This window comes from Bos indicus x Bos taurus, chromosome 17 (genome assembly GCF_003369695.1).
Source record: "Bos indicus x Bos taurus breed Angus x Brahman F1 hybrid chromosome 17, Bos_hybrid_MaternalHap_v2.0, whole genome shotgun sequence".
NCBI classification, from domain to species: Eukaryota; Metazoa; Chordata; class Mammalia; order Artiodactyla; family Bovidae; genus Bos; species Bos indicus x Bos taurus.
The window spans coordinates 37,536,254-37,563,883 of NC_040092.1; the positions used below are offsets into that span (position 1 = coordinate 37,536,254).

General features: G+C 37.1%; 1 protein-coding gene across 1 annotated transcript; it reads right to left on the minus strand.

Moving 5' to 3' along the window:
* Positions 1-22,321: 22,321 nt before the first annotated feature.
* IL2 (interleukin 2) lies at positions 22,322-27,120 on the minus strand. Its single transcript, XM_027513542.1, has 4 exons — positions 26,927-27,120; positions 26,772-26,834; positions 23,922-24,068; positions 22,322-22,715 (listed from the first exon to the last, which is right to left on the minus strand). The coding sequence occupies exons 1-4, from the start codon at positions 27,071-27,073 to the stop codon at positions 22,605-22,607; spliced, it is 468 nt and encodes a 155-aa protein (XP_027369343.1). The 5' UTR covers positions 27,074-27,120; the 3' UTR covers positions 22,322-22,604.
* Between the last annotated feature and the right edge of the window lie 510 nt (positions 27,121-27,630).

Sequence of the window (27,630 nt, forward strand, 5' to 3'; positions counted from 1 at the left end):
AAGCAGACGCCTAGTCTCTAGAGATAGGTGGTCAAAGGGTATCTCCTGTGTGGGAGCCATGAAAATTGGGTCACCAGATATAAAAAATCCCAGGGCAGCAGGTGTGTGTGGAATCTCCCCTCCAGGAGATACTGGCATTCTGAAGCACAGCAGAGGGAGGGTGAGTGGTGTCCTCTGGCTTTAGCAAATCAGAATGGAAGCAGGAAAATGGTTCCTACCAGGCTCTGTTCCTGGAAAGTATCTTAACAGGCCCCTCCCCCTCAGACCAATGCTTTAAAATTAGGACATGAATCTCATTTATGTAGAGTCTAGGCACTTTTCAAAGGACTGTTTCTGCACTGGGCCTTGGAGCAGGTGAATCTGTACAGAAGCCCACATTTTGCCACAACTCTAGTCTCATGGGTACAAGCACCATTGTTTTCAAATGTTTGAAGGTCTGTTTCAGATATTCGAAGAACTCAAAACCCTGGTGCTGGTCTTAAAAGTTGCAGCATCCAGTATGAGGTATGAACCCTCTGCTGCTCAGTGAGAAGCTCCAGGTTTTTTAGTTCCCTCCTGGTTGTTGATCACCTCACAATGGATGGGAGCTGTGGTAAAATTATGTCTTCATTTTTCCTACCCACTTTGACGTGACATCCCTCTCATTTACCTAATGTGAAGGGCAAAATCGTTTTGCTGATTTTTAGTTTTGTTTCCAGAGGAAATTTTTCCGTTATAGCTGTAGATTAGGACTGTCCATGGAACTTACTGTCCATTCATAAGTTCAGGAATTTCTTGCATCGCCATCTTGAAGATGCATTTCTCCATCTTTTTTCAAATTCTTCCTGTCAGTGCACAAATTGTGGGTATCAGTTTCTCCACATTATGTCAGTACTTATTATTTTCCCTTTTTTCAGACATAATACTTAAGGATTTTAAAAATATATATGTATCCAGTTAGTCTAGTAGCATTTGTTGAAGACTATTCTTTCCCCACTGAATTAAGTTGTACATTTGATATAACCTTATATATGTTGGTATTATTCTTTTCTGCTGCTCTGTCCTTATGTCAACTATACTTAATTATTATAAGCTTTTTAATGTCTTGTTATTTGGTAATATGAGCCCTCCAGCTTTGGTTTTCTTCAAGAATGTCTTGGCTATTTTACGCTCTTTGTATTTCCATATAAATTTAAGCTTTACATTTTTGGTTTCATACCATCCCCTCCACTACAAACATATTGCATTAACTCTGAAGATCAAATTAGGAAGAATTAATAGTCTTAAATTCATGAACACGGTAGATCCTTTCATTTATCTAAGTCTTAATTTCTCATATTTCTTTTCAAGATATATATATATTATAACATTTATTCTCAGTCATTTGATATTGTTTGGTGCTATTGCAAATGGCACTGTTTTAAAATATTCTCTGATTCTGGCATATAACACTACAGTTGACATTTTTGTATACTAAGCTTGTTACTAGTAATCTTACTATGTTCACCCATTAATTCTAATATTTGTAGTTTCAGTTCCTTTTGGACATTCTATTTTTACAATCACATCTATGAAAAATGATAGTTTTACTTCTTCTTCTCTTTTACTTCTCTTCCTTGTCTTACTACATGTATTAGAACCTCCACTATACCATTTGGAGAAGGCAGTGGCAACCCACTCCAGTACTCTTGCCTGGAAAATCCCATGGACGAAGGAGCCTAGTAGGCTGCAGTCCATGGGGTCGCACAGAGTCAGACACAACTGAAGTGACTTAGCAGCAGCAGCAGCAGCCACTATACCATTGAATAGAAATAGTAATGGGCACCCTTGTCTTAGTCCTAAACTTAGGAGGAAGGTGGTCCATTTTTCATCATTAACATATTGTCTCTAGTTTTGTGACAAAGGTATTCAGTTAAGGAAATTATCTTCTTAGTTTTCTGAGCACTGTTATTTTTATTTTGATTTCCTTAACTGATTTTTATGCATCAATTGCATTGATTCATGTAATCTATATGGATTTCTCTTTTTTTCTGTATGTGATGAATTATATATATATTTTTAATATCAAATCAATTTTATATTCCTGGCATAAATCCAATGTAGTCACATATATTACCTTTTATATATAACATTGATTTTTGTTAATGTTTTGTTAAAAGTTTTTGCATTTGTGTTTAGCAGAGTTATTGGCTTCTGTTTGCTGTTTCTTAAAATGTTCCAGTAGTCATGTATGGATGTGAGAGTTGGACTATAAAGAAAGCTGAGCACCAAAGAATTGATGCTTTTGAGCTGTGGTGTTGGAGAAGACTCTTAAGATTCCCTTGGACTGCAAGGAGATCCAACCAGTCCATCCTAAAGGAGATCAGTCCTGAATATTCATTGGAAGGACTGATGCTGAAGCTGAAACCAATACTTTGGCCACTTGATGCGAAGAACCAACTCATTTGAAAAGACCCTGATGCTGGGAAAGGTTGAAGGTGGGAAGAGAAGGAGATGACAGAGGATGAGATGGTTGGATGGCCTCACCGACTCAATGAACATGAATTTGAGTAAACTCCAGGAGTTGGTGATGGACAAGGAAGCCTGGTGTGCTGCAGTTGATGGGGGTCACAAAGAGTTGGACATGACTGAGAGACTGAAACTGAACTGAACTAAGATGTTAGCTTGATGTCAAGATTTGCTGGCTTAATAGAGTGATTTTTGAAGTAATTTTAGAAAAGACTCCAATGCTGGGAAAGATTGAAGGCAGGAAGAGAAGGGGACAACAGAGGATGAGACGGTTGGATGGAATCACCAACTCGATGGACAGGAGTTTGAGCAGACTCTGGGAGATGGTAAAGGACAGGGAGCACTGGTGTGCTGCAGTCCATGGGGTTGCGAAGAGTCAGACAGAACTGACCAACTGAACAACAACAACAACAAAAATAGAGTGATTTTTTAAGCATCCCTTCTTTTTCTATACTTTCACATTGCTTATATAATATTGTTAGTATTTTTTTTTTAATATATGAAAGAATGTAACAGGCTGTTTAGGCCTGGAGTTTCTTTATGAGAATGTTTTAAATTACAGACTCAATTTCCATTATTTCGTACCATCTTTACAGGAATGTTTAAATTATAGATTCAATTTCCATTGCTTTGGACCATTATTTCTTCAAAATATGTTTCTGTCCTCTTTTTCTGGTACTTCTATTTACATATATGTTAAATCACTTGATATTATCCAACAAATCATTGAGTTTACTTTTTTCTCTTTGTTCTTTGTTCTGATAGTTTCTCTAGGATAATGTGTTTAAGTTCATTGAACTTCTTCAGTGTCTAATTTCTTGTTAAGTCTACCTGGTGAATTTTTAGATTTCATGTTTTTTTTCAGTTCTAACATTTCTGTTTTAGGACTTTGGTTCATTTTTGCAGTTTTTTTAAAAATAGTTTTAATTTTTATAGTTTCCGCTTTTGTTGGATTCCCTATTTGTCCCCTCATTGTGTTCAACTTGACTTTTAAATCTTGAACATATTTATAATAGCTAATTCCATCACCTCTGTCATTTTTTTTTTCCTGCTTCTATTGAGCTATTTTTCTCTTGGTTATAGGTCACGTTTTCCTTCAGTATTGCATTATGCTGGATATTATTGAAGCTGCATTGTTGACTTTCTGTGTTTTGTTGGCTTATTTTAGACAATGTTTAATTTTGTTTTGGAATGGAATTAATTTATTTGTGAATAACCTTTCAAGGCTTGCTTTTAAGCCTTCTAGAAATTAGTCCAACTTCTAAGGTACTTTATAGGGCTTCTATGAAATTCCCAAGTTGTTCAACAAGTTTCTCTAGTCTGGCTTGTTGGAAATGGAGCTTCTTCTAATTCTGTGGAAGTTTCAGTGCTTGTTTAGGTCAGTTTTTCAGTATACATTCTTTGCTTGTTAGCTTCTCTTTGTCTAGTCTTGTGGACTCTCACTACTAAAATAGACACAGCTTAGTATTCAACAAAATAATGAACAAATGAGTGAATGAATTTTCTAGACATACTTCTGTAGCGCCTTCTCTGTACCACTATCTTATATTTCCAGTATGTTGTGCCAGAAATTTCACTTGCTTCAGTAACCTTGAAATTCTCTGATTCTTTAGCTCCATAAGGCTGCTATGATCTGTGTAAGGCTCAACTTTGGTTTCTTAGGCATCACATTTTCTGCTGCTTGTTCTTTGATGCTCTACTTTAATAGTTATTTATAAGAGAAAGATTAGTCTGGTACTAATTGCTCTGTCAAGACTGGAAGCAGAAGTCTTCTATACATTTTGAAATCGTGGAATTACCTGAGGAATCAGATTTAGAATTACTACATCTTCTTGTGGAATGAAGTCTTGTATCATTATGAAATTCTTCTCTTTATCTCTGATTGTAAATCTTGTTTAATGTCCCCTTCTTAAAATTAATAAAGCTAGCTCTATATTGCAGGGGATTTTTAAATTTGTTTTTGAGTAGTGTTTGCATTATATATCCTTATCATCCTTATACATTTAACCTTTTTTTGTCTTTTTATTTGAAGTATTTTTTTAATAAACTGTATATTTGGGATTGGTTTGTTTTAAACCAATCTGTATATTTAGGATTGGTTTGTTTTAAACAAGTAGTCAATAGATGTTTGTTAAAATGATTACTTTTATATCTTTTTAAAAAATGTAATAGGATCAACTTTTTTTACATTTTTTTTTGATACTCTTTTCCATTATGGTTTATCATAGGATATTGAATATAGTTCCCTGTGCTACACAGTAGGACTTTGTTATCCATTCTATGTATAAAATAGCTTGCATTTCTAACTCCAAACTCCCAATACATTTGTTAGGATTGGTTTTTATTTTAAATTGTAATCTTTTTTTTTTAATCGGAGATTTTAGTTTATTTATATATATTTTTAATTTTATTTTATTTTTAAACTTTACATAATTGTATTAGTTTTGCCAAATATCAAAATGAATCCGCCACAGGTATACATGTGTTCCCCATCCTGAACCCTCCTCCCTCCTCCCTCCCCATACCATCCCTCTGGGTCATCCCAGTGCACTAGCCCCAAGCATCCAGTATCGTGTATCGAACCTGGACTGGCAACTCGTTTCTTACATGATATTTTACATGTTTCAATGTCATTCTCCCAAATCATCCCACCCTCTCCCTCTCCCACAGAGTCTATAAGACTGTTCTATACGTCAGTGTCTCTTTTGCTGTCTCGTACACCGGGTTATTGTTACCATCCTTCTAAATTCCATATATATGCGTTAGTATACTGTATTTACGTTTTTCCTTCTGGCTTACTTCACTCTGTATAATAGGCTCCAGTTTCATCCACCTCATTAGAACTGATTCAAATGTATTCTTTTTAATGGCTGAGTAATACTCCATTGTGTATATGTACCACAGCTTTCTTATCCATTCATCTGCTGATGGACATCTAGGTTGCTTCCATGTCCTGGCTATTATAAATAGTGCTGCGATGAACATTGGGGTACACGTGTCTCTTTCCCTTCTGGTTTCCTCAGTGTGTATGCCCAGCAGTGGGATTGCTGGGTCATAAGGCAGTTCTATTTCCAGTTTTTTAAGGAATCTCCACACTGTTCTCCATAGTGGCTGTACTAGTTTGCATTCCCACCAACAGTGTAAGAGGGTTCCCTTTTCTCCACACCCTCTCCAGCATTTATTGCTTGTAGACTTTTGAATCACAGCCATTCTGACTGGTGTGAAATGGTACCTCATAGTGGTTTTGATTTGCATTTCTCTGATAATGAGTGATGTTGAGCATCTTTTCATGTGTTTGTTAGCCATCTGTATGTCTTCTTTGGAGAAATGTCTATTTAGTTCTTTGGCCCATGTTTTGACTGGGTCATTTATTTTTCTAGAATTGAGCTGTAGGAGTTGCTTGTGTATTTTTGAGATTAGTTGTTTGTCAGTTGCTTCATTTGCTATTATTTTCTCCCATTCTGAAGGCTGTCTTTTCACCTTGCTAATAGTTTCCTTTGATGTGCAGAAGCTTTTAAGGTTAATTAGGTCCCATTTGTTTATTTTTGCTTTTATTTCCAATATTCTGGGAGGTGGGTCATAGAGGATCCTGCTGTGATGTATGTCAGAGAGTGTTTTGCCTATGTTCTCCTCTAGGAGTTTTATAGTTTCTGGTCTTACGTTTAGATCTTTAATCCATTTTGAGTTTATTTTTGTGTATGGTGTTAGAAAGTGGTCTAGTTTCATTCTTTTACAAGTGGTTGACCAGATTTCCCAGCACCACTTGTTAAAGAGATTGTCTTTTCTCCAGTGTATATTCTTGCCTCCTTTGTCAAAGATAAGGTATCCATATGTGCGTGGATTTATCTCTGGGCTTTCTATTTTATTCCATTGATCTATATTTCTGTCTTTGTGCCAGTACCATACTGTCTTGAGGACTGTGGCTTTGTAGTAGAGCCTGAAGTCAGGTAGGTTGATTCCTCCAGTTCCATTCTTCTTTCTCAAGATAGCTTTGGCTATTCGAGGTTTTTTGTATTTCCATACAAATTGTGAAATTATTTGTTCTAGCTCTGTGAAGAATACTGTTGGTAGCTTGATAGGGATTGCGTTGAATCTATAAATTGCTTTGGGTAGTATACTCATTTTCACTATATTGATTCTTCCAATCCATGAACATGGTATATTTCTCCATCTATTAGTGTCCTCTTTGATTTCTTTCACCAGTGTTTTATAGTTTTCTATATATAGGTCTTTAGTTTCTTTAGATAGATATATTCCTAAGTATTTTATTCTTTCCGCCACAATGCAGTAAGATTAGATCTCAATTACAGGAGAAAAACGATTAAAAATTCCAACATATGGAGGCTGAACAACACGCTGCTGAATAACCAACAAATCACAGAAGAAATCAAAAAAGAAATCAAAATTTGCATAGAAACGAATGAAAATGAAAACACAACAACCCAAAACCTGTGGGACACGGTAAAAGCAGTCCTAAGGGGAAAGTTCATAGCAATACAGGCACACCTCAAGAAACAAGAAAAAAGTCAAATAAATAACCTAACTCTACACCTAAAGCAACTAGAAAAGGAAGAAATAAAGAACCCCAGGGTTAGTAGAAGGAAAGAAATCTTAAAAATTAGAGCAGAAATAAATGCAAAAGAAACAAAAGAGACCATAGCAAAAATCAACAAAACCAAAAGCTGGTTCTTTGAAAGGATAAATAAAATTGACAAACCATTAGCCAGACTCATCAAGAAACAAAGGGAGAAAAATCAAATCAACAAAGTTTATTTATATTTAATGAGATTATTGATAGAATTTTATTTAAATCTTTTTTCTTGCTATTTGTTTTCTATTTGTCTCATTTATTCTTTGTTCATATAGTTTCCCTTAATTCCTTTTTTCTTATCTTTTTAAGGTATATTTTTAATATTATACTTTCTCCTTTATTACTTTTTAGTATACTATTCTTCTAGAGGTTACCATATATTTTAGTATACAAACTTGATTTACTACAGTCTACCTAAACTTCATTCTTTTAGCACCTCCCAAATAATACAAGTTTTTAATACAACATTTTAATGCCATTATTTATCTTTTGCCCTTAGTTCTTTTGTTGTCAAATATTTCACTTGCACATGTGTTAAAATGCCACAAAATATATTGTCACCTTAGTTAGCAACTATTTACCCAATGTGGTACTCTTTACTTCTTTTTTTGTAGTCTGTGCTTCCATCTGGAATTTTTCTCTTGAATCTGAAGTTATTCTTTAGAGGCACTTGTAGTTTAGGTCTGCTTTTGACTAGTTTTCTCAGCATTTTGTCTGAAACGTCCATTTCGCCTAAATTTCTTAACAAATTCTGAAAAGAATTCCAGATTAATTGTGTTTTGTTTCATCATATATATGCCATTCCATTGTCTTCCAACTTCCATAAATGTTGAAAAATTAGCCAATGATTTTATTATTCTGCTGAAGACATTGCCTTTTTACCCGCTGAATTTTTGTCGTTGCTTTCAAATGCTTTGCTCTGATTTCCTTTGGTGGGGATTTGAGGGGTTTCTGTAGGTTTTTGTTATTTTGTATATATCCTGCTTGGGAGAAAGCATTGGCACCCCACTCCAGTACTCTTGCCTGGCAAATCCCATGGACGGAGGAGCCTGGTAGGCTGCAGTCCATTGGGGTCGCTAGGAGTCGGACACGACTGAGCAACTTCACTTTCACTTTTCACTTTCATGCATTGGAGAAGGAAATGGCAACCCACTCTGGTGTTCTTGCCTGGAGAATCCCAGGAACAGGGGAGCCTGGTGGACTGCCGTCTCTGGGGTTGCACAGAGTCGGACACGACTGAAGCAACTTAGCAGTAGCAGCATCCTGCTTGGGCTTTCCTTAGTTTCATTAATCTGTAGGTAAGTGTCTTTTAATTGTTTATGAAAATTATTAGCCATTATATCTTCATATATAGTTTCTTCCTCTTTCTTTCTCTTTATGTCTATGATTCCAATTATCTATATGTTAGATCTTTTTAATATATTCCACTCGTTTCTTACATTCTTTTTGTTTCTACTTTCTTTTTTCATCTGGTCTTCAGTTTGGATAGTTTTTATTAGCCTGTCTTTGGATCACTATTCTAGTCTTCTGCTATGTCTAGTATGCCATTAAACAAATCTAGTGATTTCTTAATTTCAGATACTATATTTATCAATTCTAGAATGTTCATTAGATTTTTAAAAAATAGATTCCAATTTTCTGTAGAAATTCACATTTCCATCTGTATTTTAGAACCAGAGCTCTATTTTCTTGAACATATTTTAATGTTAGTTATTTTAAAGTCTGTGACTTATAACTATATATGAGATCTTTGTTTAAGATGTTTCTTTGCCTCATAATTTTGAACATGTGTATGTATGTTTGTTAGCACACCTCATAATTTTTTGGTGCAACATGTGGATGGAAATAATAGAGGGGCTGATGTGAATTTGATGATGTTATCTTTAAAGTAGTTTATGTTTTCTTGAAAGGCAAGTAGGATGGCAGTTACCCTTCATTCTGTTGAAACCTGGCTTTAGGCTTTTTTATCTTTTTTTTTTTTTTTTTGTGAGTTAAAGTTTTTATTTTTTTTTGCATATTGCTTTTATTTTTTTTTCATTTCATATATGATATTATACATGTTTCAATGCCATTCTCCCAAATCATCCCACCCTCTCCCTCTCCCACAGAGTCCAAAAGACTGTGCTATATATCAGTGTCTCTTTTGCTGTCTCGTATACAGGGTTATTATTACCATCTTTCTAAATTCCATATATATGCGTTGGTATACTGTATTGGTGTTTTTCTTTCTGGCTTACTTCACTCTGTATAATAGGCTCCAGTTTCATCCACCTCATTAGAACTGATTCAAATGTATTCTTTTTAATGGCTGAGTTAATACTCCATTGTGTATATGTACCACAGCTTTCTTATCCATTCATCTGCTGATGGACATCTAGGTTGCTTCCATGTCCTGGCTATTATAAACAGTGCTGCGATGAACATTGGGGTACACATGTCTCTTTCCCTTCTGGTTTCCTCAGTGTGTATGCCCAGCAGTGGGATTGCTGGGTTATAAGGCAGTTCTATTTCCAGTTTTTTAAGGAATCTCCACACTGTTCTCCATAGTGGTTGTACTAGTTTGCATTCCCACCAACAGTGTAAGAGGGTTCCCTTTTCTCCACATCCTCTCCAGCATTTTTTAGAGCTGGTATATTTCATATGTTCTTATTCTAAGGCTCATTTGCCTACAGGCTTGCCCCTTTTCTCTCACCTTAAATCCTGATATCTTTACTAGACCCCTCCCCCATGGCAGAACTTAAACTCCAATCTGTGTCTCTTCACCACCACAAACCTCTTTTGCCTCATACCTGCTTTTTTCTGGCATTTCTTTTCTTGGTTGGAAGGTGTCTTAACTTTTGCATGTGCAGGTGGTAGATCAGCCCTTGCAGGGAATTTGTATATAAATATAGGAATAGGATCCTTCACAGTTGCCTCTGTTTTACTTCTCAAATCCCAAACAGTTTGACAACCCTCAACTCCTAACTTTATTTCCTTATAGGTGTGCCACTTGAGTTCTAGTTCCTTGTACCATAATTTGGAAAATACCATAGACAGAAAAGCTAGGGTGTCTGTTATCTACATTGTTTCCTGTGAGGAATATAACTTGTAAGACCCTGCCTACATTTGTTGCTCTCTTCATGCAGTGAAACTGGTGCCACACTTCGGTTTGTAGGGAGGAGGAGAGTCCTAGAAATTTGAATGACAGGGTCAAAAAGTACGGGCTATTTTGAAAGGAGTATGACCTTTGGTCAGCCATCTTGAGGCCATCCTGAAGTGATCCTTCTTCCAGCTCTTACCAGAGACTTGGACAAATTAAACTAGAAAAAAACAAGACAGGAAAGCACCTTGACATGGTTTACATAAATCAACTTAGAGTAGAGAAGGATGTTGAGTTGTCCGAGGGAAAATGGAAATATCTGACACAGGACACCCTTTATTCCTTAACATTTACTCTCTGTTTTCATTTTGGAGAAAAATCTATATCCCAGACAAAGAAGACGTTTGAAATACCATCAGTTTTGGTATCATTGTGGGCAAATGTCCATTCAATGATACTTTCCTGAAACTTAAAATACTAGGCATGCAACCAGTATTTTACACATAAATACAGACTATGTGAAGTCCCATTTCACATAGCAGGAGACAAAAAGGATAATGGGTAAAATAAATATAACTACCTGGGTCTCTGCTGAATAGCCAACAAAGTTGGTAATCAGGAAAGTTGAAAGTTTGTAGTAATGGAATTTGGTAATCATAGCTGCATTCTTCCAATATTCTTTGCATGAATATTATCCTCTACCATCTACTATTACCCTCTACCATTCTTCTGGCTAGATAGAATTCTTTCAGTTCAGTTCAGTCAGTCATGCCAACCCTTTGCAACCTCATGGACTGCAGCACACAGGATTCCCTGTCCATCACCAACTCCCAGAGCTTGCTCAAATTCATGTCCATCAAGTCCGTGATACCATACAACCATCTCATCCTCTGTCATCCCCTTTTCCTCCTGCCATCAATCTTTCCCAGCATCAGAATTTTTGTAATGAGTCAGTTCTTTATATCCAGTGGCTAAGGTATTAGATCCATCTGGAGCTTCAGCTTCAGCATCACTCCTTCCAGTGAATATTCCTTTAGGATTGACTGGTTTGATCTCCTTGCTGTCCAAAGAACTCTCAAGAGTCTTCTCCAACACCACAGTTCAAAAGGATCAGTTATTCAGCACTCAGCTTTCTTTATGGCCAACTTGCACATCCATACATGACTACTGGAAAACCACAGCTTTGACTAGATGGACCTTTGTCGGCAAAGCTTTTTAATATGCTGTCTAAGTTTGTCATAACTTTTCTTCCAAGGAGCAGGTGTCTTAAATTCATGGCTGCAGTCACCATCTGCAGTGATTTTGGATCCCAAGAATATAAAGTCTATGACTCTTTTCCCCATCTATTTTCCATTAAGTGATGGGACCAGATGCCATGATCTTAGTTTTCTGAGTGTTGAGTATTAAGCCAGATTTTTCACACTCCTCTTTTAATTTCATCAAAAGGCTCTTTAGTTTCTTTTTGCTTTTTGTCATAAGGGTGGTGTCATCTGCATATCAGGTTATTGATATTTTCCCCAACAATCTTGATTGCAGCTTGTGCTTCATCCAGTCCAGCATTTCCCATGATGTACTCTGCATAAGTTAAATAAGCAGGGTGACAGTATACAGCCTTGATGTACTCCTTTGCCAATTTGGAATTAGTCCATTGTTTCATGTCCAGTTCTAACAGTTGTTTCTTGACCTACATACAGATTTCTCAGGAGGCAGGTAAGGTAATCTGGTATTCCCATCTCTTTAAGAATTTTCCACAGTTTGTTGTGATCCACACAAGTCAGGACTTTGGCATAGTCAGTAAAGCGAAAGTAGATATTTTTCTGAAATTCTATTGCTTTTTACATGATACAACAAATGTTGGCAATTTGATCTCTTGTTCCTCTGCCTCTTCTAAATCCAGCTTGAACATATGGAAGTTTTCAGTTCACAAACTGTTGAAGCCTAGCTTGGAGAATTTTGAGCATTACTTTGCTAGCGTGTGAGATGAGTGCAATTGTGCAGTAGTTTGAACATTCTTTAGCATTCATTGCCTTTCTTGGGGATTGAAATGAAAACTGACCTTTTCCAGTCCTGTGGCCACTGCTGACTTTTCCAAATTTGCTTGCATATTCAGTGCAAGACTTTCAGAGCATCATCTTTTAGGATTTGAAATAACTCAGCTGGATTTCCTTCACCTCCACTAACTTTGTTCGTAGTGATACTTCCCAGGGTCCACTTGACTTCATACTCCAGAATGTCTGGCTTCAGGTGAGTGATCTCACCATCATGATTATCTGGGTCATTAAGACAATTTTTGTATAATTCTTCTGTGTATTCTTGCCACCTCTTCTTAGTATCTTCTGCATCTGCAGGTCCATACTGTTTCTGTCCTTTATTGTGCCCATCTTTGCCTGAAATACTCCATTGGTATCTCTGATTTTCTTGAAGAGATCTCTAGTCTTTCCCATTCTATTGTTTTCCTCTATTTCTTTCCTTTGATCACTGAGGAAGGCTTTCTTATCTCTCCTTGTTATTCTTTGAAACTCTGTTTTCTGATGGGTATATCTTTCCTTTCTCCTTTGCCTTTTGCGTTTTTTCTTTTCTGAGCTATTTGTAAGACCTCCTTGGACAATCATTTTTCCTTTTTCCATTTCTTTGTCTTGGGGATAGTTTTGAGTACCACCTCTTCTACAGTGTCACGAACCTCCATCCATAGTTCTTCAGGCACTCTGTCTCTCAGATCTAATCCTTTGAATCTATTTGTCACTTCCACTGTTTAATCATAAGGGATGATTTAGGTCATACCTGAATGTTTTAGTGGTTTTTCCTACTTTCTTCAATTTAAGTCTGAATTTTGCAATAAGGAGTCAAGATCTGAGCCACAGTTAGCTCCCAGTCTTGTTTTTGCTGACTTTGTAGAGCTTCTCCATTTTTGGCTGCAAAGAATGTAATCAATCTGATTTCGGTATTGACCATCTGGTGATGTCCATGTGTAGAGTCATTTCTTGTGTTGTTGGAAGAGAGTGTTTGCTATGACCAGTGTGTTCTCTTGGTGCAACTCTGTTAGCCTTTGCCTTGCTTCATTTTGTACTCCAAGGCCAAACTTGCCTGTTACTTCACTTATCCCTTGACTTCCTACTTTTGCATTCCAGTCGCCTATGATGAAATGACATCTTTTTTTGGTGTTAGTTCTAGAAGGTCTTGTTCACTTCAGTTGCTCAGTCATGTCTGACTCTTTGTGACCTGTGGACTGCAGCACACCAGGCCTCCCTGTCCATCACCAACTCCTGGAGCTTACTCAAACTCATATCCATCGAGTCGGTGATGCCATCCAACCATCTCATCTGCTGTCATCCCCTTCTCCCACCTTCAATCTTTCCCAGCATCAGGGTCTTTTCCAATGAGTCAGTTCTTCACATCAGGTGGCCAAAGTATTGGAGTTTCAGCTTCAGCATCAGTCCTTCCAATGAATATTCAGGACTGATTTCCTTTAGGATGGATTGGTTGGTTCTCCTTGCAGTCCAAGAGACTCTCAAGAGTCTTCTCCAACACCACAGTTCAAAAGCATCAATTCTTCAGTGCTCAGCTTTTATAGTCCAACTCTCACAGCCGTACGTGACTACTGGAAAAGCCACAGCTTTGACTAGATGGACCTCTGTCAGCAAAGTAACGTCTCTGCTTTTTAATATGTCTAGGTTGGTCATAGCTTTTCTTCCAAGAAGGTCTTGTAGGTCATCATAAAAGCATTCAACTTCAGCTTGTTTGGCATCAGTGATTGGGGCATAGACTTGGGTTACTGTGATATTGAATGGTTTGCCTTGCAAACAAACAGAAATCATTCTGTCATTTTTGAGATTGCACCCAAATACTGCATTTCAGACTCTTGTATTGACTATGAGAGCTACTCCATTTCTTCTAAGGGATTCTTGCCCACAGTAGTATATATTATGATCATCTGAATTAAATTTGCCCGTTCCAGTCCATTTTAGTTCACTGATTCCTAAAATGTTGATGTTCACTCTTGCCATCTGCTGTTTGACCACTTCCAATTTACCGTGATTTATGGACCTAACAGTCCAGGTTCCAATGCCCTATTGTTCTTTACAGCATCAGACTTTACCTCCATCACCAGTCACTTCCACAGCTACGTGTTGTTTTTGCTTTGGCTCTGTCTCTTCATTCTTTTTGAAGCTATTTCTTCATTCTTCTCTAGTATATTGAGCACCTACCAACCTGGGGAGTTCATCTTTCAGTGTCATATCTTTTTGCCTTGCCAGACTGTTCATGGGGTTCTCAAGGCAACAATACTGAAGTTATTTGCCATTCCCTTCTCCAGTGGACCACGTTTTTGTCAGAACTCTCCATCATGACCCGTCCATCTTGGGTGGCCCTACACAGCATGGCTCATAGTTTCATTAAGTTAGACAACGCTGTGATCCATGTGATCAGTTTGGTTAGTTTTCTCTGATTGTGGTTTTCATTCTGTCTGCCCTCTGATGCATAAGGGTAAGAGCCTTGTGGAAGCTCCCTGATGAGAGGAATCTGGGTCTTGTGCTAATGGGCAGGACCATGCTCAGTAAATCTTTAATCCAATTTTTTGTTGATGGGGTAAAGCCAAACTATGGGATTGCCTTCAAAAAGATTTATGCTAGCACTGTTGTATTCAGTGCCTCTGACCCCGTGGCAGGCCACTACTGATCCATGCCTCTGCTGCAGATTCCTGGAAGCTCACAGGCAAGTCTGGCTCAGTCTCTTATGAGGTCACCACTCCTTTCTCCTGGGTCCTAGTGTACACAAGGTTTCATTTTCACCCTCCAAAATCTGTTTCCCCAGTTGCGAGGAAGTTCTGTAATCAAATCCCACTGGCCTCCAAAGTCAAATTCCCTGGGGTTTTTCAGTCCCTTTGCTGGATACCCAGGTTGGGAAATCTATTGTGGCTCCTAGAACTTTCTTAACAGTGTGAGAACTTCTTTGGTATAATTGTTCTCCAGTCTGTAGGTCATCTGCTCAGTGGCTCTATGGTGGGGTTAATGGCCACCTCCTCCAAGGGGACTTAGACCACATGGCGTTCCTTCCAGGTCTGCTGCAGCCAGAGAGCCCCTGTCCCTGCAGCAGGCCACTGGTGGCTGATCCATGCCACCACAGGAGATACTCAAACACTCAAAGGCAGGTCTGGCTCAGCCTTTGTGGGATCTCTGAGTCCTGGTGCGCACAAGGTTTTGTTTGAGCCCTCTGAGCATCTCTGGCGGGTATGGAGTTTTCATTCTAAACATGATTTTCCACCTCTTAGAATCCTGTTGGGGCTTCTCCTTTGCCCTTGGACATGGGGTACCTTTTTTTGGTGGGGTCCAACATTCTCGTGTTGATGGTTGTTCAGCAGCGAGTTGCAGTTTTGGAGTTCTCACAGAAGATGAGTGCATGTCCTTCTCCACTGTCAGTGTCCTAGAATTCTTTACCTAGTGGTAAACTCCAAATTCTCTATTCTGTGAAATCCAAGTCTTTGGTATTCTTGCATTTTGGGGATCGGTACAGTTTTCCACTGACCAATACAATTGGGAAGAGGAAGTTAAGTGCTGCCCCACTGAGCTTCCAGGGTTCCAAATAGTGTTACCTATTATGTAGCAGCTGCCTTTGTTGTATAGTGGGAAATTGATTTCCTCTTGTCATCAAATCAGTTACTCTACTAATACAATATGTACCTGTTGGTTCAACTGCGTGAAAAGCCCCTAAATGTCCAAAAGGTAGCCTCAGCTCCCAATTAATCAGTTTTCTGATAAAAGTTAATATTCCTGCCCTTTTAAGCAGTAGGACCATAAAATCAACTAAGCTAAGATTTCATTAATGGGAGGTAAAGAAAATTTTTTTCACGTGAGTCATTTAGTATAATGATGAGATGGACTGCTTTTACTTGTACTTTTTTATTCCTATACCTATGTTCTCTGGCTCTGGGGGAGACTGTACAATATATTGGCTGCTGATTTAACACTAATGGAGCATTCTTCATTTGATCCTCACAATATTGTTTCCAAGTAGATGCCCTAACTGAATCTTCAACAAGGCATTTCTCTGTCTAACCAAGCCAGCTGCTTCTGAATAATAGAGCCTGTAGAGAGAGCAGTGAAATCCATGGGCTTGATCCTATTGCCACACTTCTTTTGCCATACTATATGATTTGGTTGGAGGTAGTGTTGTGATGGATAAGACATTTTGTAAATCTAACAGTGGTGCTGTAGAACACTTGAGGCAAAAAAGAAAGAAAATCTGTGTTTGAAACATCAATCTGTCCTTTTGATGACAAAATACTGTTCATGCCATGGTAGGAGAGGTCCAGTATAATCAATCCCAACTGATTCTTTTAGGGAATGGTGCTATACTGAAAACTCAGCATTGACTTTGCATTGGGGAGCTTAAGTATTCACAGTGACAGTAGCCAGGTTAGCATTTTTAAGTGAACAACCATGTTATTGAGTTCTTTTTTTATATCCATACTTGTTACCATAGAATTTTGTTTGTGGACCTATTGAATAAGCACTGGATTGGCCAAGGAAAGAAACTGGCTGACATCCTCAGAAAGGGTCATCTTGTCCACCTGAATAATGAAAGCCTTCATTAATATCTTCAGATCCTCTGCCCATTCAAAGAGAGCCATTACATACCTCTTCTCCATAACTTCTTGTCACTAATTTTACATTTTTTCTTCATATCCCCAGTCATCTGGCAGTCTCATTCATCACTTTCCACAAGTCAGTCTATTCTAGATCCAAACCTCTGTCCATTTCTCCTTAAACATGAAACGGGAAACCAAGTTTGAATAGGGTTATTCTTCTGGGATCATCCATTCTGGCTGACACCAGCATCCAGTACAGATCTGTTTGTGAACCATGCTCTTTTCTCTTTCTCTCTTTTTTAATTTTCTTTTTTTTTTTAATTTTATTTTATTTTTAAACTTTACAATATTGTACTGGTTTTGCCAAATATCGCAATGAATCCACCACAGGTATACATGTATTCCCCATTGTGAACCCTCCTCCCTCCTCCCTCCCCATACCATCCCTCTGGGTCATCCCAGTGCACCAGCCCCAAGCATCCAGTATCATGCCTCGAACCTGGACTGGCGACTTGTTTCATACATGATATTCTACATGTTTCAATGCCATTCTCCCAAATCATCCCACCCTCTCCCTCTCCCACAGAGTCCATAAGACTGTTCTATGCATCAGTGTCTCTTTTGCTATCTCATATACAGGGTTATTGTTACCATCCTTCTAAATTCCATATATATGCATTAGTATACTGTATTGGTGTTTTTCTTTCTGGCTTACTTCACTCTGTATAATAGGCTCCAGTTTCATCTACCTCATTAGAACTGATTCAAATGTATTCTTTTTAATGGCTGAGTAATACTCCATTGTGTATATGTACCACAGCTTTCTTATCCATTCATCTGCTGATGGACATCTAGGTTGCTTCCATGTCCTGGCTATTATAAACAGTGCTGCGATGAACATTGGGGTACATGTGTCCCTTTCCATTCTGGTTTCCTCAGTGTGTATGCCCAGCAGTGGGATTGCTGGGTCATAAGGCAGTTCTATTTCCAGTTTTTTAAGGAATCTCCACACTGTTCTCCATAGTGGCTGTACTAGTTTGCATTCCCACCAACAGTGTAAGAGGGTTCCCTTTTCTCCACACCCTCTCCAGCATTTATTGCTTGTAGACTTTTGGATCACAGCCATTCTGACTGGTGTGAAATGGTACCTCATAGTGGTTTTGATTTGCATTTCTCTGATAATGAGTGATGTTGAGCATCTTTTCATGTGTTTGTTAGCCATCTGTATGTCTTCTTTGGAGAAATGTCTATTTAGTTCTTTGGCCCATGTTTTGACTGGGTCATTTATTTTTCTGGAATTGAGCTGTAGGAGTTGCTTGTGTATTTTTGAGATTAGTTGTTTGTCAGTTGCTTCATTTGCTATTATTTTCTCCCATTCTGAAGGCTGTCTTTTCACCTTGCTTATAGTTTCCTTTGATGTGCAGAAGCTTTTAAGGTTAATTAGGTCCCATTTGTTTATTTTTGCTTTTATTTCCAATATTCTGGGAGGTGGGTCATAGAGGATCCTGCTGTGATGTATGTCAGAGAGTGTTTTGCCTATGTTCTCCTCTAGGAGTTTTATAGTTTCTGGTCTTATGTTTAGATCTTTAATCCATTTTGAGTTTATTTTTGTGTATGGTGTTAGAAAGTGTTCTAGTTTCATTCTTTTACAAGTGGTTGACTAGTTTTCCCAGTACCACTTGTTAAAGAGATTGTCTTTAATCCATTGTATATTCTTGCCTCCTTTGTCAAAGATAAGGTGTCCATATGTGCGTGGATTTATCTCTGGGCTTTCTATTTTATTCCATTGATCTATATTTCTGTCTTTGTGCCAGTACCATACTGTCTTGAGGACTGTGGCTTTGTAGTAGAGCCTGAAGTCAGGTAGGTTGATTCCTACAGTTCCATTCTTCTTTCTCAAGATAGCTTTGGCTATTCGAGGTTTTTTGTATTTCCATACAAATTGTGAAATTATTTGTTCTAGCTCTGTGAAGAATACTGTTGGTAGCTTGATAGGGATTGCGTTGAATCTATAAATTGCTTTGGGTAGTATACTCATTTTCACTATATTGATTCTTCCAATCCATGAGCATGGTATATTTCTCCATCTATTAGTGTCCTCTTTGATTTCTTTCACCAGTGTTTTATAGTTTTCTATTTATAGGTCTTTAGTTTCTTTAGGTAGATATATTCCTAAGTATTTTATTCTTTCCGTTGCAATGGTGAATGGAATTGTTTCCTTAATTTCTCTTTCTGTTTTCTCATTATTAGTGTATAGGAATGCAAGGGATTTCTGTGTGTTGATTTTATATCCTGCAACTTTACTATAATCATTGATTAGTTCTAGTAATTTTCTAGTGGAGTCTTTAGGATCATGTCATCTGCAAACAGTGAGAGTTTTACTTCTTTTCCAACCTGGATTCCTTTTATTTCTTTTTCTGCTCTGATTGCTGTGGCCCAAACTTCCAAAACTATGTTGAACAGTAATGGTGAAAGTGGGCACCCTTGTCTTGTTCCTAACTTTAGAGGAAACGCTTTCAATTTTTCACCATTGAGGATAATGTTTGCTGTGGGTTTGTCATATATAGCTTTTATTATGTTGAGGTATGTTCCTTCTATTCCTGCTTTCTGGAGAGTTTTTATCATAAATGGATGTTGAATTTTGTCAAAGGCTTTCTCTGCATCTATTGAGATAATCATATGGTTTTTATTTTTCAATTTGTTAATGTGGTGTATTACATTGATTGATTTGTGGATATTGAAGGATCCTTGCATCCCTGGGATAAAGCCCACTTGGTCATGGTATATGATCTTTTTAATGTGTTGTTGGATTCTGATTGCTAGAATTTTGTTAAGGATTTTTGCATCTATGTTCATCAGTGATATTGGCCTGTAGTTTTCTTTTTTTGTGGGATCTTTGTCAGGTTTTGGTATTAGGGTGATGGTGGCCTCATAGAATGAGTTTGGAAGTTTACCTTCCTCTGCAATTTTCTGGAAGAGTTTGAGTAGGATAGGTGTTAGCTCTTCTCTAAATTTTTGGTAGAATTCAGCTGTGAAGCCGTCTGGACCTGGGCTTTTGTTTGCTGGAAGATTTTTGATTACAGTTTCAATTTCCGTGCTTGTGATGGGTCTGTTAAGATCTTCTATTTCTTCCTGGTCCAGTTTTGGAAAGTTGTACTTTTCTAAGAATTTGTCCATTTCTTCCACGTTATCCATTTTATTGGCATATAATTGTTGATAGTAGTCTCTTATGATCCTTTGTATTTCTGTGTTGTCTGTTGTGATCTCTCCATTTTCATTTCTAATTTTATTGATTTGATTTTTCTCCCTTTGTTTCTTGATGAGTCTGGCTAATGGTTTGTCAATTTTATTTATCCTTTCAAAGAACCAGCTTTTGGCTTTGTTGATTTTTGCTATGGTCTCTTTTGTTTCTTTTGCATTTTTTTCTGCCCAAATTTTTAAGATTTCTTTCCTTCTACTAACCCTGGGGTTCTTCATTTCTTCCTTTTCTAGTTGCTTTAGGTGTAGAGTTAGGTTGTTTATTTGACTTTTTTCTTGTTTCTTGAGGTATGCCTGTATTGGTATGAACTTTCCCCTTAGGACTGCTTTTACAGTGTCCCACAGGTTTTGGGTTGTTGTGTTTTCATTTTCATTCGTTTCTATGCAAATTTTGATTTCTTTTTTGATTTCTTCTGTGATTTGTTGGTTATTCAGCAGCGTGTTGTTCAGCCTCCATATGTTGGAATTTTTAATAGTTTTTCTTCTGTAATTAAGATCTAATCTTACTACATTGTGGTCAGAGAAGATGCTTGGAATGATTTCAATTTTTTTGAATTTACCAAGGCTAGATTTATGGCCCAGGACGTGATCTATCCTGGGGAAGATTCCGTGTGCGCTTGAGAAAAAGGTTAAATTCATTGTTTTGGGATGAAATATCCTATAGATATCAATTAGGTCTAACTGGTCTATTGTATTGTTTAAAGTTTGTGTTTCCTTGTTAATTTTCTGTTTAGTTGATCTGTCCATAGTTGTGAGTGGGGTATTAAAGTCTCCCACTATTATTGGGTTATTAGCATTTGCGTCCCTCTTTTGTCTCTTTTTTTGTCTTTTATATTTTTTCCTACCTCCTTTCGAAGACTTGGGTTCCTTTTCTGGGTGCCTGATGTCCTCTGCCGGCATTCAGAAGTTGTTTTGTGGAATTTACTCGGCGTTTAAATGTTCTTTTGATGAATTTGTGGGGGAGAAAGTGTTCTCCCCGTCCTACTCCTCTGCCATCTTAGCTCCTCCCCCTCTTTTCTCTCTTGTAGAACTCCCCCAAGAAGCCACAGGAGTGGGCTAAGGGAGAGGGGTTAAACCAGATACTGTGAGAATCTAAACTGCCTCTTTATGAAGTTGACTTGTCCCTCTTGGATCTCTTTAGGCCTACTCACTTGCATTTTATAGTGAAATGCTGCTGTGTTGCCCAATGTTAAATGTTTCAGTCCATCAGTTAATAAGTAGTTCATGATGGGCAGTTCAGGTTGCAGAATCCTTTGGTGTCCTGTGGTCAGACATTGGTCTTTACCAAGATTTTGCTTTTAAATGGGGAATTATCTCCAGAGTAGGGTGTGGTCTTTCTAAAAACTATAGAACTGTGTGGTCATTATCTTTCAGGGAATTTCTAGAGTCTTTTAACAACAGCTCTATCACAAACACTTTGAATACCACTGGGTCTTCTGGGTCATATATCTCATGTGGCTGAGGAACTTGAATTGAGGCCTGGACCTGCAATATAGCCCTTTCTTGCTGGGGGCGTTACTGAAAACTGACAGCCTTATAGAGTTACCCTTCAAAATGGGTCAGTATAGTGTATATAGCACACTTTCAAATTCCAGAGGCCCACCAAGCTTTGTACTTCTTTGCAGTTGGCCTTTCAAGACACAGAATCTTGTCCTCCACTTTAAAGGAAACTCCTAACGTTCAAGACACTACTGGACCCTTAGAAACTTCATTTTTGTGACACATCCCTGAACTTGTTGCCCTTCTTCTACCCCACATTTGCCTTATTCGTGTACTACTCCTACCTGTTTCTTGCCAACAAATCCAGTTAACAGCACCAAAGTCATTGACCAGCATGGTATTCTTTGAAATAGTAAGATGATCAAGTACTCTCCAGACTAATGAGGACAGAGAGCAGTAAAATTGATAGATCCCTGGGATGAGACAGTTAAGATGTTCTGTTGCCCATGTAATTTAAATGCAAATGGCAGTAGCTAGAGACTGTCAGTCAACTGTGCTCCCTGGAATAGTGCTATGGAGATGTGCTAGGAGGCTTTGTGATCCCTTTGAGCCCTTCGGAGAAGGACTCAAGCTAATATTTCACCAGGCTAAGTCCCCATTCTGACTGATGACTCACATTGGAGTTTCAGAATTACAGGATCCTTTAGGGTCATTACCTAATAACTTGCCAGAATATCTCAATAATTCCCATTCTTTAGTGAATGGGCTCCCACATGAATATCTCTTCCAAAATTGCTTGGGGAAATTTTTACAGTATATACCTGTGGCCATATTACAGGACCTTCCTTATTCTGTGCTATTCCCAGAATGACAAATATCTGAGTTTGTTTTTATTCATCAACTTTATTAAATAATTTTAGTCAATGACCTGCATAGACATTATATTTAAAAATTCAATATACAAATAAATACTTCAGGATAAATAATTTAACTGAATTTTTTAGAGCCCGTAGGGCTTACAAAAAGAATCTTAAAAGATCCATATTTATCATCTTAAGACTAACAGTTACAAAAGGTAGGAAAACATATATCAAAAAATAAATATAAATTTTAAATATTTAAATAAATAGAAAGCCTGATAGTTTAAAATGAGAGGCACTTAGTGATCAAGTCATTGTTGAGTAGATGCTTTGACAAAAGGTAATCCATTTGTTCAGAAATTCTACAGCGTTTACTGTTGCATCATCATATTCACATGTGAATCTTGTTTCAGATCCCTACAAAAGAAAACATTTTAATTTTGTTTTAGTTCAAAGTAGTTTACCTTATATACAATTATTTTCAGTTCAAGTCTTATAGAGTTATGGCCTTTATTTTCAAGTATATTAAACATATTAACATTCACATTTTCTTCAAATGACCAAAATTATGTGCCTAAATTAGTGTATGTTATGATATCCAGATAGTGACATATAAGCTGTAATTTAACTTGTGCTTTTTATCCTTTAGGATGTCTATTAATTAATGAATTTTGTACTTTGACAGATGGATGAGGAAAGAGAGCCATGAATCTCTCACATCACCCAAGTTCCTTGTATATTTCATGCTTCCTATGTGTTTAAAATTCTTAAGGTCCTGAAAGTGAGTATTACCTCTAAATAAAAAGTTAATTATCTGGTCCATTGGCCATTTTACTGGTTGCCATTTTTTTAAACAAATCACTTAGTTCTTCTACCAAATGATAGGAAAACCCCATTTAAAAAGTATTTTGGGTAATCAGAATTAGCTATTCTGGAAGATGATCTGAAAAAAATTTAAAAATATAGTAGGTCCCCTACATCCAAATGAGTTCTGTTCCAAAAGCGGGTTTTGTAAGTTGAATTTTGTTTGTAAGTCCTACAGAGTTAGCCTAGGTACCCAATTTAACACAGTCAGCTATATACTGCTGCTTTTATACTTGCTTCTAGACATCCTGGGCTTGAAACAAAAATACCCACTACTACTGTACTCTATACAGTACTACACAATAAAGTACACAAAGCACATCACTTGTAGAGGATGCAGGAAAGTGACAATGTATGCCAGACATGTGCACTAACTTTTATGATTGGACATGTGAATGCACATTCACATCTTTGAAAGTCCACAACTTAAAGATTCATATGTAGAGGACTTACTGTATATAATGACACCTGTCTCCTTTCTTTGAAATTCAATTCAGTATCTTCTCCCAATCCCAGTTTTGTGTTAATGTGAGGGGTGACAAAGTGCATTGGTAGGGGCTTGTCCCTGAGTGGATGGTAGATAGAGGCCCTCTAGCTTACACTTCCCAGATCCACAATTTGTCACCTAACATAAAAATGACTTATATTCATAATGGAATTTAAATGCATGAGTACTTCACAAATACCAAATGTTACACAATGTTAAAATGCCCTTCCATTTATTTTATTTCCAGGAGAACAAATATAGTAATATTTTACCTGTAGTTCCAAAACGATTCTCTTAATATTGTCCATTGAATCCTTGATCTCTCTGGGGTTCAGGTTTTTGCTTGGAGCTAAATTTAGCACTTCCTCTAGAAGTTTGAGTTCTTCTAGTAAACACTTAAGATGTTTCAATTCTGTAGCCTTGAATAGTAGTAAAAATAATTATCAGATCAATTTTCCCTGACTAAAGGTCAGAATCAGAAATTAATATCAAAATTTATTTTATTAATAGAGACAGTATATAGTTTGTACCAATTCTCTGTTTCTCAGCATTACTATAAAGATGGATCAATATAGTTTACATTATAAAACTGGAAAAATTAGAGTTTAGCTGCCCGTAGTTAGCATTAACTGTTAGTTAACAAATAATAAGTCATTAATTTCAGCTTAATTTGGCTTTGCAAAAAAGGCAACATTTCTGCACCCAAATGCAAATTACCAATATAGGTTGAATTCTTTTCCAGTCTGTGTAGAAATTATTAGAGCCAAGAGTAGTCATAATTTGGAAGTGTAGGTTCACATTCTATGATTCTAATATTTTAATAATGTAAGAGTTATGAATCATATAGAATGTTAGGGACAGGGAGCTCTTGGATGCAATCTGTCACAATCGCAACATTTTATAGATTAGTTAATTGTAACTACTTAGTAATGGCTTGATATAGCAAGGCCCATAAAACTGCATCTTAATTTTTTATTTTTCTATAAAAATTATAGTAAGATGCATTGTTAAACATAACATCTCAATCAAATAAAAGCTTACAGTATTTGAAGGATTTTTGGATAGGCTCCCTGATTCAGACATGTACACACACAAGTACACACATATACATACTTATATATATAATGATAATATTTCATATTTCTATGGTATATTATAATTTCAAAGTGTTTTGTCCTAAATAAGTCCATTTAAGTCTCACAGCCACCTTTTGACATACGTAATACACTGTGTTATCACCATGTTACAAATAAGGAAACTAAATCTCAGAGTTTAAGTGTCTTCCCCAAGGCCACATGACCAGGTGGTGTGTATGTGTGTGTGCTCAGTTACGTCTGACTCTTTGCGATCCTATGGACCATAACCCACCAGGCTCCTCTGCCCGTGGGATTATCCAGGAGCCAGAATTAGATGTCAGTTCTTTTTCTTTATAACATTATCATAACAACTTTTGAATTAAATGTTTTTGCACCTCTTTAAATTCTTTTGCAAACATGGAATAGTTGTAAAATGGAGAAATGAATGGAGTTTATCACATTACTTTTAGTTTCAGATAGATTTTGTGTTGTCATTTAGAAACTGTTAAATTTCAAAGAATTCTACCACCCTGTACATAATCTGTTACCTCACTTTTAGAGAGAGAGGTAGGAATACACCACGTACATCTTATGACATTTTCATCTAATGCTCTTTCAACTTGCTACTAAAAATTAATAAGTTTAAGGCTTAAGTTTTTGACATGAACTTGGAACTCTTTCCCTCAGAATAGTCTAGTGTCTTTATGCTACTGGAAGTAAGAGTTATGTGACTCTGATTAAGTTGGAGGAGCATCTGTATTTCCTTTTCATCTTTTAAAAGGGTAGTTTGAAAAAAAAGGGTGAAGAAAGTGAAAGTGTTAGTTGCTCAGTCATGTCTCTTTGCAACCCCATGGACCGTAGCCCCTCAGGCCCCAGTGTCCATGGGATTCTCCAGGCAAGAATAACTGGAGTGGGTTGCCATGCCCTTATCCAAGGGATCTTCCTGACCCAGGGATTGAACCTAGATCTCCTGCATTACAGGCAGATTCTTTACCTTCTGAGCCATCAGGGAAGTCTCAAAGGGTAGTTTGATATCTAATGTCCTCAAAGTTGACCCTTAAAACACAGTTTTCTTATGGGCTATTCACCCAAGGACAAGCGCTTTTTAGGATCAGAGTCTTGGCCATTACCTTTGACTGGCATAACAACTGGGAAACTTGACACACCTAGTGTATCTCTAGGAGCTTGGATGATGCTTATCTGTCTGAATCCCCAGACAACCAAATGGAACTTTTAGTCTTGGAATATAAGTCATATAGCACCAGAAGTGTCTGGGTTTATTTGCATAAAAGATGTGTAAGTCCCAGTTTTTACTCTATACTCTCCAGGAAGAATTTTGTCCTTATTATTACTTCTAATTGTTACTCCTTATATGGCATTTCTCGTATGCCAGGCACTATTCTGAGTACTTTACATTTATTCATTAATTCTCACAAAAGTGTATGAAGTATATACAATTATCATTTACATAAGATACTGTGTCACAAAGAGAATAGGTAACTTGCTCAAGGTTACAAAAGCTTGGACATGGCAGAGCTGAGATTTCAGGTTAAATAATCTGTCCTAGGATCTGTGCTATGGATTAATGCTGTACTGCCTCTTGAAGGAAGATCCTTAAGAATCCTTCCTAAAACAATAAAGGATTTTTTCAGATGGGCCCTCTGAAATCAGTTTTGCTAATTTGAATGGTAAAGTGATATGCTCAAGTATCTCCAGAGTTTTATATTTTTAAATAAAAAAGTAAGTCAACACAATCTTTTTAAATATTAAATTAAATATTTAAATTAAATATGCAGCAATAAAGTGAGAATATTATTCCTTTTTTCCCATTTCCTCTACCCCAAAATATACATAAGTATATATTTTTAAAAAACTGCAAAGCCATTTTTCAGAAGCCCATTATCAAACTTGAGATTCTTTTTAAAAAGATACTGAAGTTACTATTTCTTCTCCTCAGATGAAGTGCTATTAATCCAGTTAGTGTGTAAATTTTCACATTACTTTCAGTTTTCTTAAATTAAATTGAACATAGAAAGTTGTACTTACGTTAACCTTGGGCACGTAAAAGTCAAATGTATGCATCCTGGAGAGCTTGAGGTTCTCAGGATTCTGAGAAAGCATAACAGGTTGTTATTTAAAAAGCAGACTCTAGTTAGAAAAATTAACTGTAATAATTTGAGTAAGAAAGAAAATAAACTTACTTTAACTTTCTCCAAAAGCAACTGTAAATCCAGCAGCAATGACTTCACTTCTTTCATTGTGTTCCCCGTAGAGCTTGAAGTAGGTGCACCGTTTGCAACGAGTGCAAGAGTTAGTGCAATGCAAGACAAGAGTTGTATCTTGTACATTGTGGCAGGAGTTGAGGTTACTGTGAGTAGTGATTAGAGAGGCAGATAGGAAGTTCTAGAACAAGAGAAGCAATTTATACTTTTAATTCTGGAAAAATATGATGGGGGTGTCAAAATGTTTTACATATTACACATACTTTCAAAGATTCTACCTGTGTGGCAAAAAGCATTACCTTTATTTTTCCTCTTCTGATGACTCTTTGGAATTTCTTTAAACCCCCATAAACTGACTGAATGGATTTAGGTGAAATCCCTCTTGGTTACATTAGCCCACACTTAGGTGGCAGTTCTAATTCATACAACTAACGCCTTCTGTATGAAACAGTTTTTCCTCCCTCTTTCTTTAAGGGGGTGGGGATACAAAAATGGCTCATGAAAAATTTCTCTTTGTCATAAAACTGTGCGGAACATGTGGAGCACCATGTTGTGGTGGACAAGAACAAGAGTAAATAGTTGAAAAGAATAAATTTTTAGATTTGTTGATTAAACAGGAAGAATATTGGTTTCCTGTTCCAGGATGGCTTTACCTTTTATCTCCACGATGACTGAGCTAATGC